This window comes from Amblyomma americanum, chromosome 3 (genome assembly GCF_052857255.1).
Source record: "Amblyomma americanum isolate KBUSLIRL-KWMA chromosome 3, ASM5285725v1, whole genome shotgun sequence".
NCBI lineage: Eukaryota > Metazoa > Arthropoda > Arachnida > Ixodida > Ixodidae > Amblyomma > Amblyomma americanum.
Window position 1 is genome coordinate 201,629,096 of NC_135499.1, and position 14,375 is coordinate 201,643,470.

The 14,375-nt window shown below is 49.0% G+C and overlaps 1 protein-coding gene across 1 annotated transcript; it reads left to right on the forward strand.

The window, feature by feature from the left end:
- Window positions 1-315: 315 nt before the first annotated feature.
- LOC144123581 (uncharacterized) lies at window positions 316-11,593 on the forward strand. Its single transcript, XM_077656393.1, has 3 exons — window positions 316-652; window positions 7,753-8,057; window positions 11,385-11,593. Exons 1-3 carry the CDS (start codon window positions 389-391, stop codon window positions 11,494-11,496), a joined length of 681 nt encoding a protein of 226 aa, XP_077512519.1. The 5' UTR covers window positions 316-388; the 3' UTR covers window positions 11,497-11,593.
- Window positions 11,594-14,375: the final 2,782 nt, after the last annotated feature.

Sequence of the window (14,375 nt, forward strand, 5' to 3'; positions counted from 1 at the left end):
TCTTTGCCAGACAGAACACGTTGGTCATTTTATTATGTGAACAAGCCTAAGCATGGCGACGCAGGGAACAGGCGTAATCATATGGCCGTTTACCTTTTTTTTTTTACCTTGTAAAGATGGGATGGTATCCCCAACACGTCTGTTACGTAAGCGCTCCTGTGATTGCGTCGGCCTTGTTGGCTCTTATAACTAAGCCATCGCTCCGTCGGCTGTCGGTGGACGGCCCTTGATTAGCGGTGTACGGTTGCATCCTTTCAAAGACGAGGACGAGGATAACGGCCGCCAGGTGGCCAACCGCAGCGACGCGCGCCCAGCCATCGCCCACGTCAGTCGCCGCGTGCCAGCGTTCTCCTCGACGACCAACAACAGCCCGACCTGTGGCTTCGCGATGGTGGCAGGCCTTCCGAGCAGCGACAAGAAGCCGGCAGCGGCGGTGGCATACGCGGCGCCAGCCGCCCACAGGCCGGCCGCGGCTCCCGCGGCGGCGGCGCCTGTTCCGAGCAGGCCGCCAGCCGCTGTGGCACCGGCGGCGATGGCCAGGGCTCCTGCGCCGGCACCCGTGGCGGCGGCTCCCGTGTCAGCATTGACCTACGCGGCACCCTCGAAGACGGCGCCGAACCAGGAAATGTCCAAGATGTACAGCGACACACAGGTGCGCCGCGCGAAAACGCTGCAGTGGCCCGCTGCAGTTGCCAATGGTCCGTTGCATGAAACAAGCGCCAACGTGAACCAGCGGAGAAGTAGCTACTTTCAGCCAGTTGTTTGATGCTTGCACCTCTTCCAAATTGCGCGCTGTACCGTCGGCTCTGTCACGACTTCTCTTTTGAAACAGCGTTGCTTTGGCGGAATTTCAAAGGGAGGGACCCTGATGAAAATTCTATCGATTTTTGCTGCGTTATCACAAAAGTCTGCACTCGCCGATGTTTTCGATCTTTGTATGAAACCTGCTTGACCGTGAAGAAACATAGGTGGGCCACCTAAGTGGCGCCCCTAGGTGGCGGGAGGACCGCCTAGGTCACGTGACCTTGCGACATCATCACACAAGTCGGCTCACAGGATTATGAGCAAACTGCTCACTGTAGCAGGTTGCAGTTTGCTGACTGTTGCGAGAGGTTGCAGGGGGAGAGCAACCTGGGTCTCACGAGCCCCACCGGGGACAGCAGCTGCCATCGTAGGGCAGTGGCACATCGCTTAATTTCTGCACCGCTCCACCTTTCATCTTTTCTTCTTTCTTTAGTGCGAGAGCTCTCACACGCTCACCTACACCGACCAACTATCTTGTCACAGTACGTAGTACGTGCGTAGGTAGGATCTTGTGCCGTTGCCTAGCAACCCGAGTTGCTCCGATCTTACCCGAGTGACTCGGGTAAGTTCGGACGAGCGTCGCGCCAGTTGCGTGAGAGGTTGCTCGGGAATAGCGCGCAACGTGTGTTGCACAATCCCTATCGGTGGCTTTGATAGAAACAGCCAGCTGCCACAACAGTGGTGCATCGCTTAACCGCTGCGCCACTGCGCTGTTAGTAGTACGAGTACTCCCAGGGATCTATGAATGTTAAGTAGAAAATGACCAATTCCGCATATATGGGCACTAACCCACCAAAGGTAACGCGTCGTACCATTAAGACACAGCTTAAGAGTTCCCTCCAATTGAAGAATGAACGCCTGCTTCCGCGCGTCTACTCGGTTTAACTACGTTAAATCCCTACCATTTTTCCTTTCCTCTTCCATCTTCTTCACCCTTTTCCTTCCGCTCATCTAGTGTAGCACGCCAGGATAACTACCGGGTACACCTCTCCTGTAATAATTGTCTCTCTCTCGCACTCCACCAGGGGTGGTATGAGGACTCCTTGGGATTTATGAATGCAAAGTAGAGAATGACCACTTTCTCATACATGGGCATTATCCTATAAACGCTATCGCATCATAAACACCCTTTAGATGGAGCTTACGAGTCCTCTCCCGTTTTAGTGCGCTTGCATTAAGGCCCCTACTCGCCTATTTCGCCTATCTTTGTCTGAAGCCTACTTGACCTTTAAAAGTGAACCTCGAACCAAAACCGCTGTGAAAACCAAACTGCTAGCATACCAAATTCTCACCGCCTAGCCAAGTTAAATCTTCCGTCACTTTTTCTTCGTAAAATTTGATTACGTAGATCTTGATGTTTTATTGCCTATAAAATTGAAGTTAAATATTTTACCGCCATTGGATTAAAGTTAATTCGGTTTAACTTGAACTTGGATCTAGCGGCTGCGAAATTTTTAAATTGAATAAGAGGTACAAACTGAAGGTGGTACAGGACTACGCGCCTACATGCAGCAATGGTATCCAGTTCGCCATAAGCTTTTATGGAGACGCGGAATCGGCAATGAACAAAGTAAAATCAGAGTTCACTGTGCTGATGGGCGACTTCAGTGCCAAGGTAAGCCGGAAGCAGGCTGAAGACCATGCGGTGGGCGACTATGGCATAGGCTCCAGGAATAGCACGGGTAGTTATTAGCAGAGTTCGCGGAGAGGAATAATTTATGAATTTTGAGCACCTTCTTACGCCAAGGAGAAAACAGAGTGTACCCGGAAAAGCCTTAATGGCGAGACTAGAACTGAAATCGATTACGTACTTTGTGCGCTGGGGTGAAATTGAGAGGAACGGAAACGAGGCTCACTGGTCGAGGGGAACGATGAACAACATTTATTTCACGAGGACACACTACATATACTAACTGGTCACATGAAACTTAGTAACCAATTACAAAGTACACATGAGCAAATCTATACTAAACTGAAACCAGAACAAAACATTTATACAACACTGTGCTGTTGCGTTGTGTCTGCTCCGTTAGCGGACCCAACGGGTAGCGAAGAGCCGATCGTCAGAAGTCGGGCAGCAGGCACTCGGGCATCGCGTTTGACGACGATGCAGAGACGAGTCGAGCAATAGAGAAAACTAACAGAGATTTATTTACATGGTGATCGAAGTGATTTCGGTCCCACACTGAGCACTGCGGCTCGTTTTAAAGGGTCCCGTCTCCCCAGGTCCCTAGTTGGGGAACTTGGTTTAATGAAAAGCGTCCAATCACTACCCTTTTGGGTCACGTGCACTTTCTTCGGGAACCACCCACCGAGACGTCCCCGACACACCCTCGCCACTTCCTGCAGCAGCGATGACAAACACGAAAGGCGACCCAGGTGGAAGGAGCGAAAACAAGGCACAAGTCGAAGCAGCACTTGCGAACAGAGTTCCGCACAATGGAAGAGAAGGCGTCTTCAGAACGGCTGGTACACAGGTGGTGGGGCTCGCTGTAAACAACAGCAGCCGCGCCCGCGGCCGGGCACGGGCCACCCAACAGGACATTCAGACACTCTCGCCGCCTCCGGCAACTGGTTGTAATGGGCTTTGCCACTTAGCGCACAACCCTCTCGGCGCCGCTCTCCCGATGCACACAATTGAAAACATACGCGCGCCGGGAACCCGAGGAAGCAGCTTGGAGCAGTTTGGCCAGACCAGCGGATGTCCGTCCGAAACCCACTGTCCCGAGGCTCGGGATATTTCGAAACGTAACAGCTTCTCCGGCGGCGTCCGAGATCCCGATGGACAAAGGTCGACAATCATTGTTCAGAGGGATAACTGGGGCGGATGGTGTTCACCATGTGCTTCACTGATGCTGGTACTCTGTTTCTTCAGGAAGTCTCTGCAGCTGCCCCTTTTTTTTTCTCAAAATGACGGCTTCTTGTTCTCTGCAGGCCAGTTTACTTCCTAGGAAGGCAGCATCAGTTAAACAACACAGAAACCACAAATGCAAAGCAAGCAAGTGCCATGACTCTCTCCCTGAAATTTACCAGGCTTCTTTTCAACCAAAACGGTTTTAATCCTTGCAAAATTACGGCAGCAATTGAAGCAACCTGAGCATTCTTCAAACATACAAACAAAAGTTGAAGATGCCCGATAAAAAAAAAAGGGATAGTACGCATAAGTCAGGAAAAAAAAATGCACACAAGCCAGAATCTCCGAGACTATCAGTTAAACTAAAAGCAGCGACTTAAGCCATCGGCATTGCCGTTCAATTTACCTCTTTTGTACCGAACGTCAAAAGAGTATTGCTGCAGTGCGAGGCTCCAGCGGAGCAGTCGGCCGTTTTTAGGGGACATACTCTGCAACCACGTGATACCTACGATAGAGTACCCCGGACCTTTCTTGAAATAGAACATTTTTCTTTGCAACACCTTCTTCCTCCCGGCACCTAAGACTCTGCAGTGTGGAGTCTGCCCTTTGTTCAGCTATCAAGGACGATCGGTCAACCCCTAGCAATCTTTGCAGGCTATCAAATGCCGGTGTTATCAGAAGCTCACCACAGGCCTCTTTAAGCTCCATACAATTTTTGCTACTTTCAGGCCTGCCCAGAATGTTTACTTCTTCAGTCGCCGTTGCGGGGACCTCTCCTGACGCGTCAGGAGGCTCACTTTCCATTGTACCAACGCTACTTGACGCTTCCAGCGGCATGGCCTCAGCGGCAATTTTTCGTTCTTTCGAGCGAGTTAGCGCGTAGACAGTCCCCTCCCCGAACACGAGGTCCTTCTGCCGCAGCAGTTGATCTGATCTGTTTGAAAACAGATAGGGGTACTGCATCGGCAGGCTGGCTGACACGGCAGCCTCCGTACGAAGTACTCCAAAGGGGCCTTCAATGCTTATGTTAGCAATAGGAAGGCACACGCTATTGGCTTCCACCGCCTGTTTAATCCAGGCACACTCCCCGGTGAATTGCCCTGGCTCTACATACGATGGGTGGACTACGTCCATTGTAGCTGCCGAATCTCGCAGCACGCGACACGGCTTTCCATTCACTACAAGATCTCGGATGTAGGGCTCTAGAAGCTTCAAATTTTCCTCGTTGCTGTCCACTGACAAGCAAACAATTTTTGGGTTTTTGCACACCGCCGCCATATGTCCCGGCTTTTGGCAGTTATAGCACACCGGCGCCCGTCTCTTTTCAAATGCTTTCTTTTGGCGCTCTTCTGCTTCAGGTGCTTCCTCTTTTATCCCCGCGCCCTTTTCTGAAGATTCTACACTCCGTGCCTGCTCCTTCACTATGAAAAGTTGCCCCCTCTCTCCAGATGCTTTCCTGTTCTGGTATTCGTTCTTGGGGCTTTCCCTTCTGTCGAGTGCACGGCGTGAGACGAACTCTTCTGCCAGGTCAGCTGCCTTCGAGACAGTCGTAACGTCTTGCCTGTCTTGCACCCAGTGCCTTATGTCTTCAGGCAACCGACGGTAGAACTGCTCGAGGCCGAAGCATTGCATCATTTTCTCGCTTTCGTCATACGCCTTAGCTTCTTTTAGCCATTCTCCCAGGTTAGCCATCAGCTTGTACGCGAAGTCTGGGTATGACTCATCCCTCTGCTTCTCGGCGTTGCGAAATTTTTGACGGAATGCCTCAGCTGACATTCTGTACTTTTTCAGCAGACTAGACTTCACTTTGTCGTAGTTGTCTGAATCTTCCTTACACAAGCGGGCAATCACATTGGCAGCCTCACCTGACAATAGAGTCAGCAAGCACTGTGGCCACGTTGCCCTGGTAAACCCTGCCTTCTCGCACGTGCGCTCGAAGTTTACCAGAAACAGACCTATGTCCTCTCCTTTCCTATAAGGTTGCATGAGGTCTTTCATTCTGACCGACTTGGGCTCTCCTACGCTAGGTGCTATGCTCTCACCGCTTTCGTTTCGAGCCTTTAGCACCTCCAGTTCAAGACGCTTAAGCTCAAGCGTTTTCTCTAAGCGTTTATCATTTCTCTGTTCTGCTTCCCGCTCTGATTTCTCTCTTTCCGCAATTAGCTCCAGACATTCTGAGAGCTCATCGTCGTCTGCCTGAAGTGCCTCGATAGCCGCGATGATGGCTGGCTTTCTTGTTTGGTCCCGGACATCCAAACCCAAATTTTTGGCCAACTCCAGCAAAAGCGGCTTTTTTAATGCTTTCAGGTCCATGGCTGCCTCTAGAGCTGCAAGATTTTCACTTTACCAGGAAATATTTCAACTTATTTGAAACAATATGTCAAAGATAGCCACAATATACAAAACCTTTGTAAGCTAACTAAGTACAAAGCCTGGTGAAACCTCAGTGAAGAAAATCCCAGCACTCACCGAACTGTGCAACCATGATCCCAGCGGAGTCGATCCCGACGCTGCCAACCAGTTGTTGCGTTGTGTCTGCTCCGTTAGCGGACCCAACGGGTAGCGAAGAGCCGATCGTCAGAAGTCGGGCAGCAGGCACTCGGGCATCGCGTTTGACGACGATGCAGAGACGAGTCGAGCAATAGAGAAAACTAACAGAGATTTATTTACATGGTGATCGAAGTGATTTCGGTCCCACACTGAGCACTGCGGCTCGTTTTAAAGGGTCCCGTCTCCCCAGGTCCCTAGTTGGGGAACTTGGTTTAATGAAAAGCGTCCAATCACTACCCTTTTGGGTCACGTGCACTTTCTTCGGGAACCACCCACCGAGACGTCCCCGACACACCCTCGCCACTTCCTGCATCAGCGATGACAAACACGAAAGGCGACCCAGGTGGAAGGAGCGAAAACAAGGCACAAGTCGAAGCAGCACTTGCGAACAGAGTTCCGCACAATGGAAGAGAAGGCGTCTTCAGAACGGCTGGTACACAGGTGGTGGGGCTCGCTGTAAACAACAGCAGCCGCGCCCGCGGCCGGGCACGGGCCACCCAACAGGACATTCAGACACTCTCGCCGCCTCCGGCAACTGGTTGTAATGGGCTTTGCCACTTAGCGCACAACCCTCTCGGCGCCGCTCTCCCGATGCACACAATTGAAAACATACGCGCGCCGGGAACCCGAGGAAGCAGCTTGGAGCAGTTTGGCCAGACCAGCGGATGTCCGTCCGAAACCCACTGTCCCGAGGCTCGGGATATTTCGAAACGTAACAGTGCGCGTACCCTAGCATCGTGCAAGAAGTGTAGGTCCTCGGAAAAGTGCGATGAAGCGACCACAGAATGATAAGGACTAAAATAAGTCTAGAATTAATAGGCAGTGGAAGACACAGTGAAGACGAAGCGCGTCAACAAGGTAAATAGTAAGAGGGAAAGTAGAAGAATTCAGGACCTCGCTGCAGAACACATATGCGGTGTTAATCGAGGACGACGACCTTAATGTTCAAGCAATGAACGATGATCTCACGCCTATCATTGCGTAGCGCGCAATAGAAGTAAGTGGTAGGATGGTTAGTATAGCGGCAAGCTCTCTCAGGAGACGAAATATCTCATTGAAATGCCAAATCATGAAAGCCACTAATTCCACAGACTGAACGTGAGTGGCAGAGCTATCAAAGCTAATCAATAACCGTAAGGTAATAGAAATAAGGGAGTATAATATGGAGAGAATCCGAGCTTGATCTAAATCCTGTCACGAACTTGTCACATTGGTCTGACGTAGCCTCTAATCCGTTTTCCCCTCATAATGTTGTGCAGTGCTGTACGGTCCGCGTCACCTTTGCGTAGAGCGCTAGAGCAGTGCCTACCTGGCAACAAAAAGTGAAATCGGAGAGCAGCCCCTGATTTCTGAGCAAACTGCTCTTGTCTACTTTGTTAGTGGATCTATCTGGCGTACTTCCGCGCAAGTGTGGCCCCTAGAACCTAGAGGCTGCAATGAGATCTCGATTTGTTTGCACGGAAGTGCAACGCCCGAGCGCTCTTTACAAAGGTGACGCAGGCTTTACTTATTTTCTATGAAATAAACTCGAAGTATCAACGCAGGTGTTCCTGGTGGAACGGGAAGGCGATGACCCGGGCCTGTTCAGCGCGCTGAACATTTGCTGCAACCTCTTCATGGGCGCGTGCATCGGGGCCACGGCCGTGCTGCTGGCCATGTTCTTCTTCACCGACTGCCGCTTCGTGCTGTCGGTGAAGAACGTCACCAGGAACCGGTCCCGCGCGGCGCTCGAAGACTGGGACGGCGGCGAGGCCAGGCGCGCCACCGAGCTCGAGCCGGCCACCAGCACCGGCACGGTGCTCGCGCTGGAAGGCACGGGCGAGGCGCTGATATCCGACGGAGAGGAGAGGTGCGCCGTTGGGGCCCGTCCCTTACAGAAGTTTCTTTAGAATGTCTATAGACTGTCCATAGACTTCTGTTTATAAAGTCTATAGACCCTCCATAGACAAACCCTAGAGAACAGTCTATAGGTAATGCAGATCCTATGCCAGCCTATAGACAATCTATAGATTTATGGCCATACACATTTAGTTGACTTTTGTCTACAGACAGTCTATAGACTATGAATAGACAAAAAGAAATATCTATAGGAAGGCAATAGAGTCTATAAGAAGTCTGTAGACTGTCTGTAGACAATTTTTGTAGGGGCACAACGCGAAATCATACAGCGAAAGCTGTCAGGGCCACGTTTCCCGTTTACACGGTGTCGTTGCTGTTCACGTCGTAACACATACGACCTCATGATACTGCGTTACGCTGATTGATCACATTGAGTGACGTCACACATGCTGTAATAACAATGCGCCGCGCTGATTGACCAGAATGCCAATCTGATTTGCGCAAACACTGTGACGGCACTTATGACGTAAGGAGCTCCGCTCTTCCTCCTTCCACCCGTTGTCTCCATCCCAGTCTGCGTCACGCCGGACGCCCGCCTTATATGGATGGATGCGGATGGATGAATAAGCGAGCACGCGTAACCACGCGGTCACGTTTATGACGCGCCGTCGGCTGTGACTCAAGCTCCTTTTACCTTTTTATTGGTCCTCTCATAAAAAATACAAAAAAACACGAATGAAAGAGGGGGAGCCCGGACCAGCGACGCTTTACCGGGCTTAAATCCAATAAAAAAACAGAAAAGGAGCTAAACGCTAAAAAAAACGTAATTTAAAGAGAAAAGCAGGAAAATAGAAACAACAAACAAAAAAAAAACATGAAACCCCAAAAGCACAGAACAGACAGAAGCACAGATAATGTCACAGAGAATGTCATCGCAGATAGTCACAGGCACAGTTGGTCCAGACCCCACAGACAGTCAGAAGCGCAGATAATGTCCCATATAATGTCAGCACAGATAAAGTCACAGGCACAGTTGGTCCAAACACAGTGTCAGGCCACAGAGAGATGCATACTTGTCGAGCAAAGGAACACAGAGCACTTCTCTGTACAGAGCTTATGCAAGAGAAATGAGAGTGACGAAGGAACTCATCGGGAATGTGTAGGAATTGTGCTGCGGATGAGATGAACCTTACCCGGAGTAGTAAACACATCGCCTGGCATCGGCACTGCGCACCAACGGCTATCTCCAAAATTCGCGGTACCACCAGGCTAAACACCAACGGCTATCTCCAAAATTCGCGGTACCACCAGGCTAAACGTCCGGTGATTTTTTTATGTATAAGTGTATTTAAGGGCTGCTGCCATAGGGTCTCTGTCGGGAAGGTCTGAGCGGCATTCTCATAAAACGCGAAAAGTGTCGTTTCTGCTTTCTTCACCTGGCGTCCAGATAAAATGTTGCCCAAGGATGGCTGGACGATATGGGATGCGGTGACTAGGGACTGAGCGCGCTCACGGTAATGTGCCGCTGTGGTGGCGTAGTCCACGGATAAGTGTTATGTAACAATTTATTTCGTTTCCATTCCATGTTCGACGATTCCGCTGGCGTAGACTGTAGGATAAGACGTCATACTGGCCATGGTAGAATCACGCCCGGAAAGATGCCACTTACTCGCATAAAAGCGTCCCACACCCGTGTACCACGGACGAGCTGTCGCCGACGCCGACGAATGACAGAGCACGAAGTCACGTTTGACATGCCTAATGAGTTTCATGGGCGCTAACCTCTTCCCGTGCGACGATTGGCAAGTTTCGTGAGATTCGGCCGGGCTGGATACGACGGCAGTACCGGGGCGAGTGGCGTTGCCGAGACCATAGCGGTTGTGTCTTTGATTGGTAGTTTGTTTCTCCGTATTATGTTGATTTCGTCACGATTTATGTCACGGCCAAATGAAAGCAACACTAAATGAGTCATTGCATAACGGGGGCCTAGGTAGGTTAGCCTGGAAGAATGTGCAGTCACGATGTGGGGTAGTGATAGGAATCGTAATTAAGACGAGGTGGTAACAACAAAAATGCGCGATTCGAACCTCTTTGGAAAGTGACTCAGTCATCTATCAGGTAGTAATCTGCAGTCAACAGCATTTGGACTACAGAGAGCCTGAAAAGCATCACCAACAGGCGAGAATTTTCAGCAGAATTCCTAAGGTCCCGAAATCTGGGACGTTAGCGAGCCCCTTGATATCATGCGCGACAGATTTCGGTTTCGCACGAATACCACCGTTAAATAAACGCGGGCTCCTCCACTGCGCGGGCCCAGTGCGGATGTAGCTGGTCTGCTAGCCATAAGCGGTTGCACCGGGTTGTACAGAAATCTCTCATTCAGTAGGGTAGCTGCAGTTGAACTGGTAGATAAATATTCATCTGAGCTAACTGGGAAAAGCAAGCACAACTTGCGTGCAGTGCGTGAGCCTCTTGAGAGCGCGTAACACCCAGAAAGTTACTGCGTGGCTATGACGAGAAGAAGGGAGCTAAGAAACTGACGCGACACCACGGGCGTAGACACAACTGTTTACCCATGAGAGCGAAATCACAGGCCTATAAGAAACAGACACAACAACGCAACCAACCTTTGTCTCTTGCATCTTTGACCGAGTGGCGAAGGTAGTTGCGCTTTTTCGTTTCTTTGTTTATATAATCTTAACTTCTTTGGGAATGAACCTAACAGCCCGCACTGACGTTTTACTAAGGTGTAAAACCCTTCGATCCTTTTTCCGGAACGTCCTGCAGTCATTGTGACAGTGCACGGAAGGCATGCACCTCTAACCAAAGAAATGTCCGTGGCAATATTATGAGTTTCTTTGTTTTGTTTGTGAAATAAGCCCAGTTACAGAGATGTGTGTTATTTTGTTCTCGTTTTTTCTTCACTTCACTTTCGTGCCGTGCATTTTTTTTCTATTCTTAGCCACTTTTGTGCACTACATTTTTCATCATCCGTACACCTCAAGTTTCTGTTTGCCTTTCGTTATCTGCATTTTTTGTTTTTGTTTTATTTTGTACGCCTTTCTGCCTTGTGGGCAGCTGCGTTTTCTGCGTTTTCTGCGTTTTCTCCGTTTTCTGCTGATATCACTGCCTGTATTTTCAACATTCCGCGTATTCCACTGTATGCCTTGTACGGGGCACGGACCTCGTCAAGCCACCTTTGGCTTTTTGTCCGTGCCCTAAGCATCTCAGGATGTTTGAATAAATTGATTTCATTTGATTTGATTTGATTTGAGTGCCGTCGAAGCATCGGTGTATTGCTTAATTTGCGTTAAGTCATTGTACTTCCACCGCGCAGGGCTTCTCCGGAGAGCACGGCGACGCCCGGATCGCGGGCCCTGAGGAAGGCCATCAGAACGCGGCCGGCCACCAAGTTCGCGTCCAGGCGAACAGAGGCCGTTGTCCACTGAGCCGAGCGCAGCGCCGGGCGGCCCAAGTGCGAGCTCGCACCAGGCCTGCAGTGGCACGGCCCGTGCAGAAATAAAGATTGCTCCGAAGGCCTTCGAAGCGGCGATGTGTAAATAGGGACAATGTCTATAGCGATGAATAAAGTGCACGGATGACGCTCCGGACACTTTAGGTTACCTTTCTGCTCCAGCGAGTAACTGCCCTCGATAGCTGCTCCCGAGGTCAAGTTCCAACTTCGCCGAATACTGTCGATGGTGGGCTGAATTTCGGAAGCAGTGCCCTCTGTGAGCGCAGACCAAACTCGCTAAACCGTTTGGATGCTGTTTAGTAGTAGTAGTAGTAGTAGTAGAAAACATTTATTCCAAAAAGGTAGGATAGAGAGGCGAAAATACAGATTTTGGGTGGAATCTTTATTTCAGGACTCCAATGTCCACCGCAGTTGCTCTTGCTTGGGATATCAGCTTTCGCTGCGTCGCCAAGTCAGAGCTGAGCAGGGCAGACTCCCACACCCTAGGAGTAGCGGCAATCTCTGCCCGACTACGGGACCTTATGCCCTACAGAAAATGGATTCATATAAACGACCGCGTTTATATGAATCCATTTTCTGTCGGGCAGAAGGTCCCTTAGTCGGGCAAAGATATGTTTCTTGGGATATACGAATTTCTCCTCGGTTCATGATGGTTTCTGCTGTTCCCGGCTCGACCTGCACAGTGCCTTTCTCGGTACAGTCCATGCCTCCAGGCAGCAGAAAAATTGGGCTTCTCCACTTCTTTGTTTCAAAAACTTCTGCCAGAACCTACGCATTTCACGCGGGTTGCATTCTGGTTGCCGGAGGTTCTGATAGCATCATTCGTCACAAATTGAGCTTGAATGAAAGCAAAAGGAATAGTTGTAAGAGCTTAAAGGCAGAAGCGATCTGGTGAGCCATGGCACGGGGACACGGGAATGTACACGGGAACTGCAAGAATATGACCTTTTTGGTGGCTATGGGGATTTGAGCCGGCTACCGTGAATCGCCAAATCGTTCCTGCTACCAAAATTACTTGCCTTACATCCATTGATCCAAACTGCAAGCAGTATAAGCAATTAAACTGTTGCGAGTCGGCGATAGATTGGGTAATATTGCGAATTAAACTTTCAGAGGTGTTTTACAGCTGTAAATGCGGCGTCTTCTGAGGCAAGGGATTTAACATTGTAGGACGTCGCGATCGAAAACCTATGGAGCCACTTAAGCTCTTCTTAAGACAAAATGCGATAGCGTTAGACTTAACAACTGCACGCTCTTTGTGTGCATCAGTTCTTTTGCATTCAGCACATCATCCGACACTATTCGGACTCTGAGCTGCAGTAGGATGTTTCAACTGTGCGGTTTTGTGCTGACAATGGATCTATCACATAGATTTTGTTCTGGGTTTGACACTCTTTATTCCGCGCACTTAATTAATCCTTCTTAATCCATCTACAATCCATCTAAATACACCTCTTCAATTTTCGTAATTCACTTTGCATTTGGTGGTTTGAATTTGCAGTCGGTTGGTCATTTGTATGACGTGATACCTGTGAAGTCAGCGCCGTCTCGACCAATCAGAGAATTTTGTGACACCGGACATCTGCGGGCTTTTGGAGCAACACACAACTGTAATGATATTACATTATAACGCGCTTTAACCTGCCAGCCAATTATATTTTTCTGGGACCTATATGGACATCCCCCATCCCGAGGATGTATGTCCAGGATGAGAGTTATCCGGGTGAAGTTTGGTCTAAAGGCCACGCAAACCGGTGCGTACGCGGTCATGTGAAATCAAGTTCTTCTTCTTCTTCTTCTTCTTCTTCTTCTTCTTCTTCTTCTTTTCCTTTTTTCTTTTTCTTTTTCTTTTCCTTTTTCTTGTCCTTTTTCTTTTTCTTCTTTTTCTTTTTCTTTTTCTTTTCCTTACCCTTTTTCTTTTCCTCCTCCTCCTCCTTCTTCTTCTTCTTCTTCTTCTTCTTCTTCTTCTTCTTCTTCTTCTTCTTCTTCTTCTTCTTCTTCTTCTTCTTCTTCTTCTTCTTCTTCTTCTTCTTCTATTTTTCTTTTTCTTTTTCCTTTTCTTCTCCTTCTTCTTCTTCTTCTTCTTCTTCTGTTCAAGCGTCAGCGCATAAAAAAAAGTTCATGCCTATTTAAACGTTTGCCTCGAAGACTAGTTGTTAGTGTATGATTGCATCAGAACGAACAAGGTTATTCAGAATTTAAGCATTTATGAATATTGAGCATGAATTTCATGTAGTTGACCAAGTCTGCAATGTAAATTTTATAGAACATGGGGTTTAGAGGCAGGCAATGAGCAAGGTTAAATGTTACGTATAGTGTCAATCGATGAATTAACACGAGAATCGCTGTCAAACGAATGGTTACTTTACATCAAATATGCAGCAGTACACGAAGTGGTTGACTCCTAGCTAAGATAAGCTTTTTTATACCTTATGTTAACATTGAAAAACACAGCAACGCTTCATTGTCAAACAAAATTAAGTACAGGAAAAATTCTTCACGTGACGCGTGTTGCCTCTTGCTTTCTTAGAAAACGGAAATTTATTTTTCGTATAAAAACTTTGCTGTTTCATGCACATCTTCGTCATTTAATGCCAGTATAACGACATTTGGGAGCGCGGTCATGCTATTAACGACAGTATCATTTTTATGTTATTGTTGTTGTTAGCCTATCAAAAGATGGCGCATACCCACACTGGGGGATCGGCCAAGGATCGGGCATCTGTCAGTCGCCGCCTGTGCCTTGGCCAATCCCTCGCAGTGGGTACGCGCAATTCATCCGTTAAGGACAACAACAACGATGACAGTATCACGTGCGGCGTGGCACGTTCAGCCGTTGATCGTGCTGCAAGA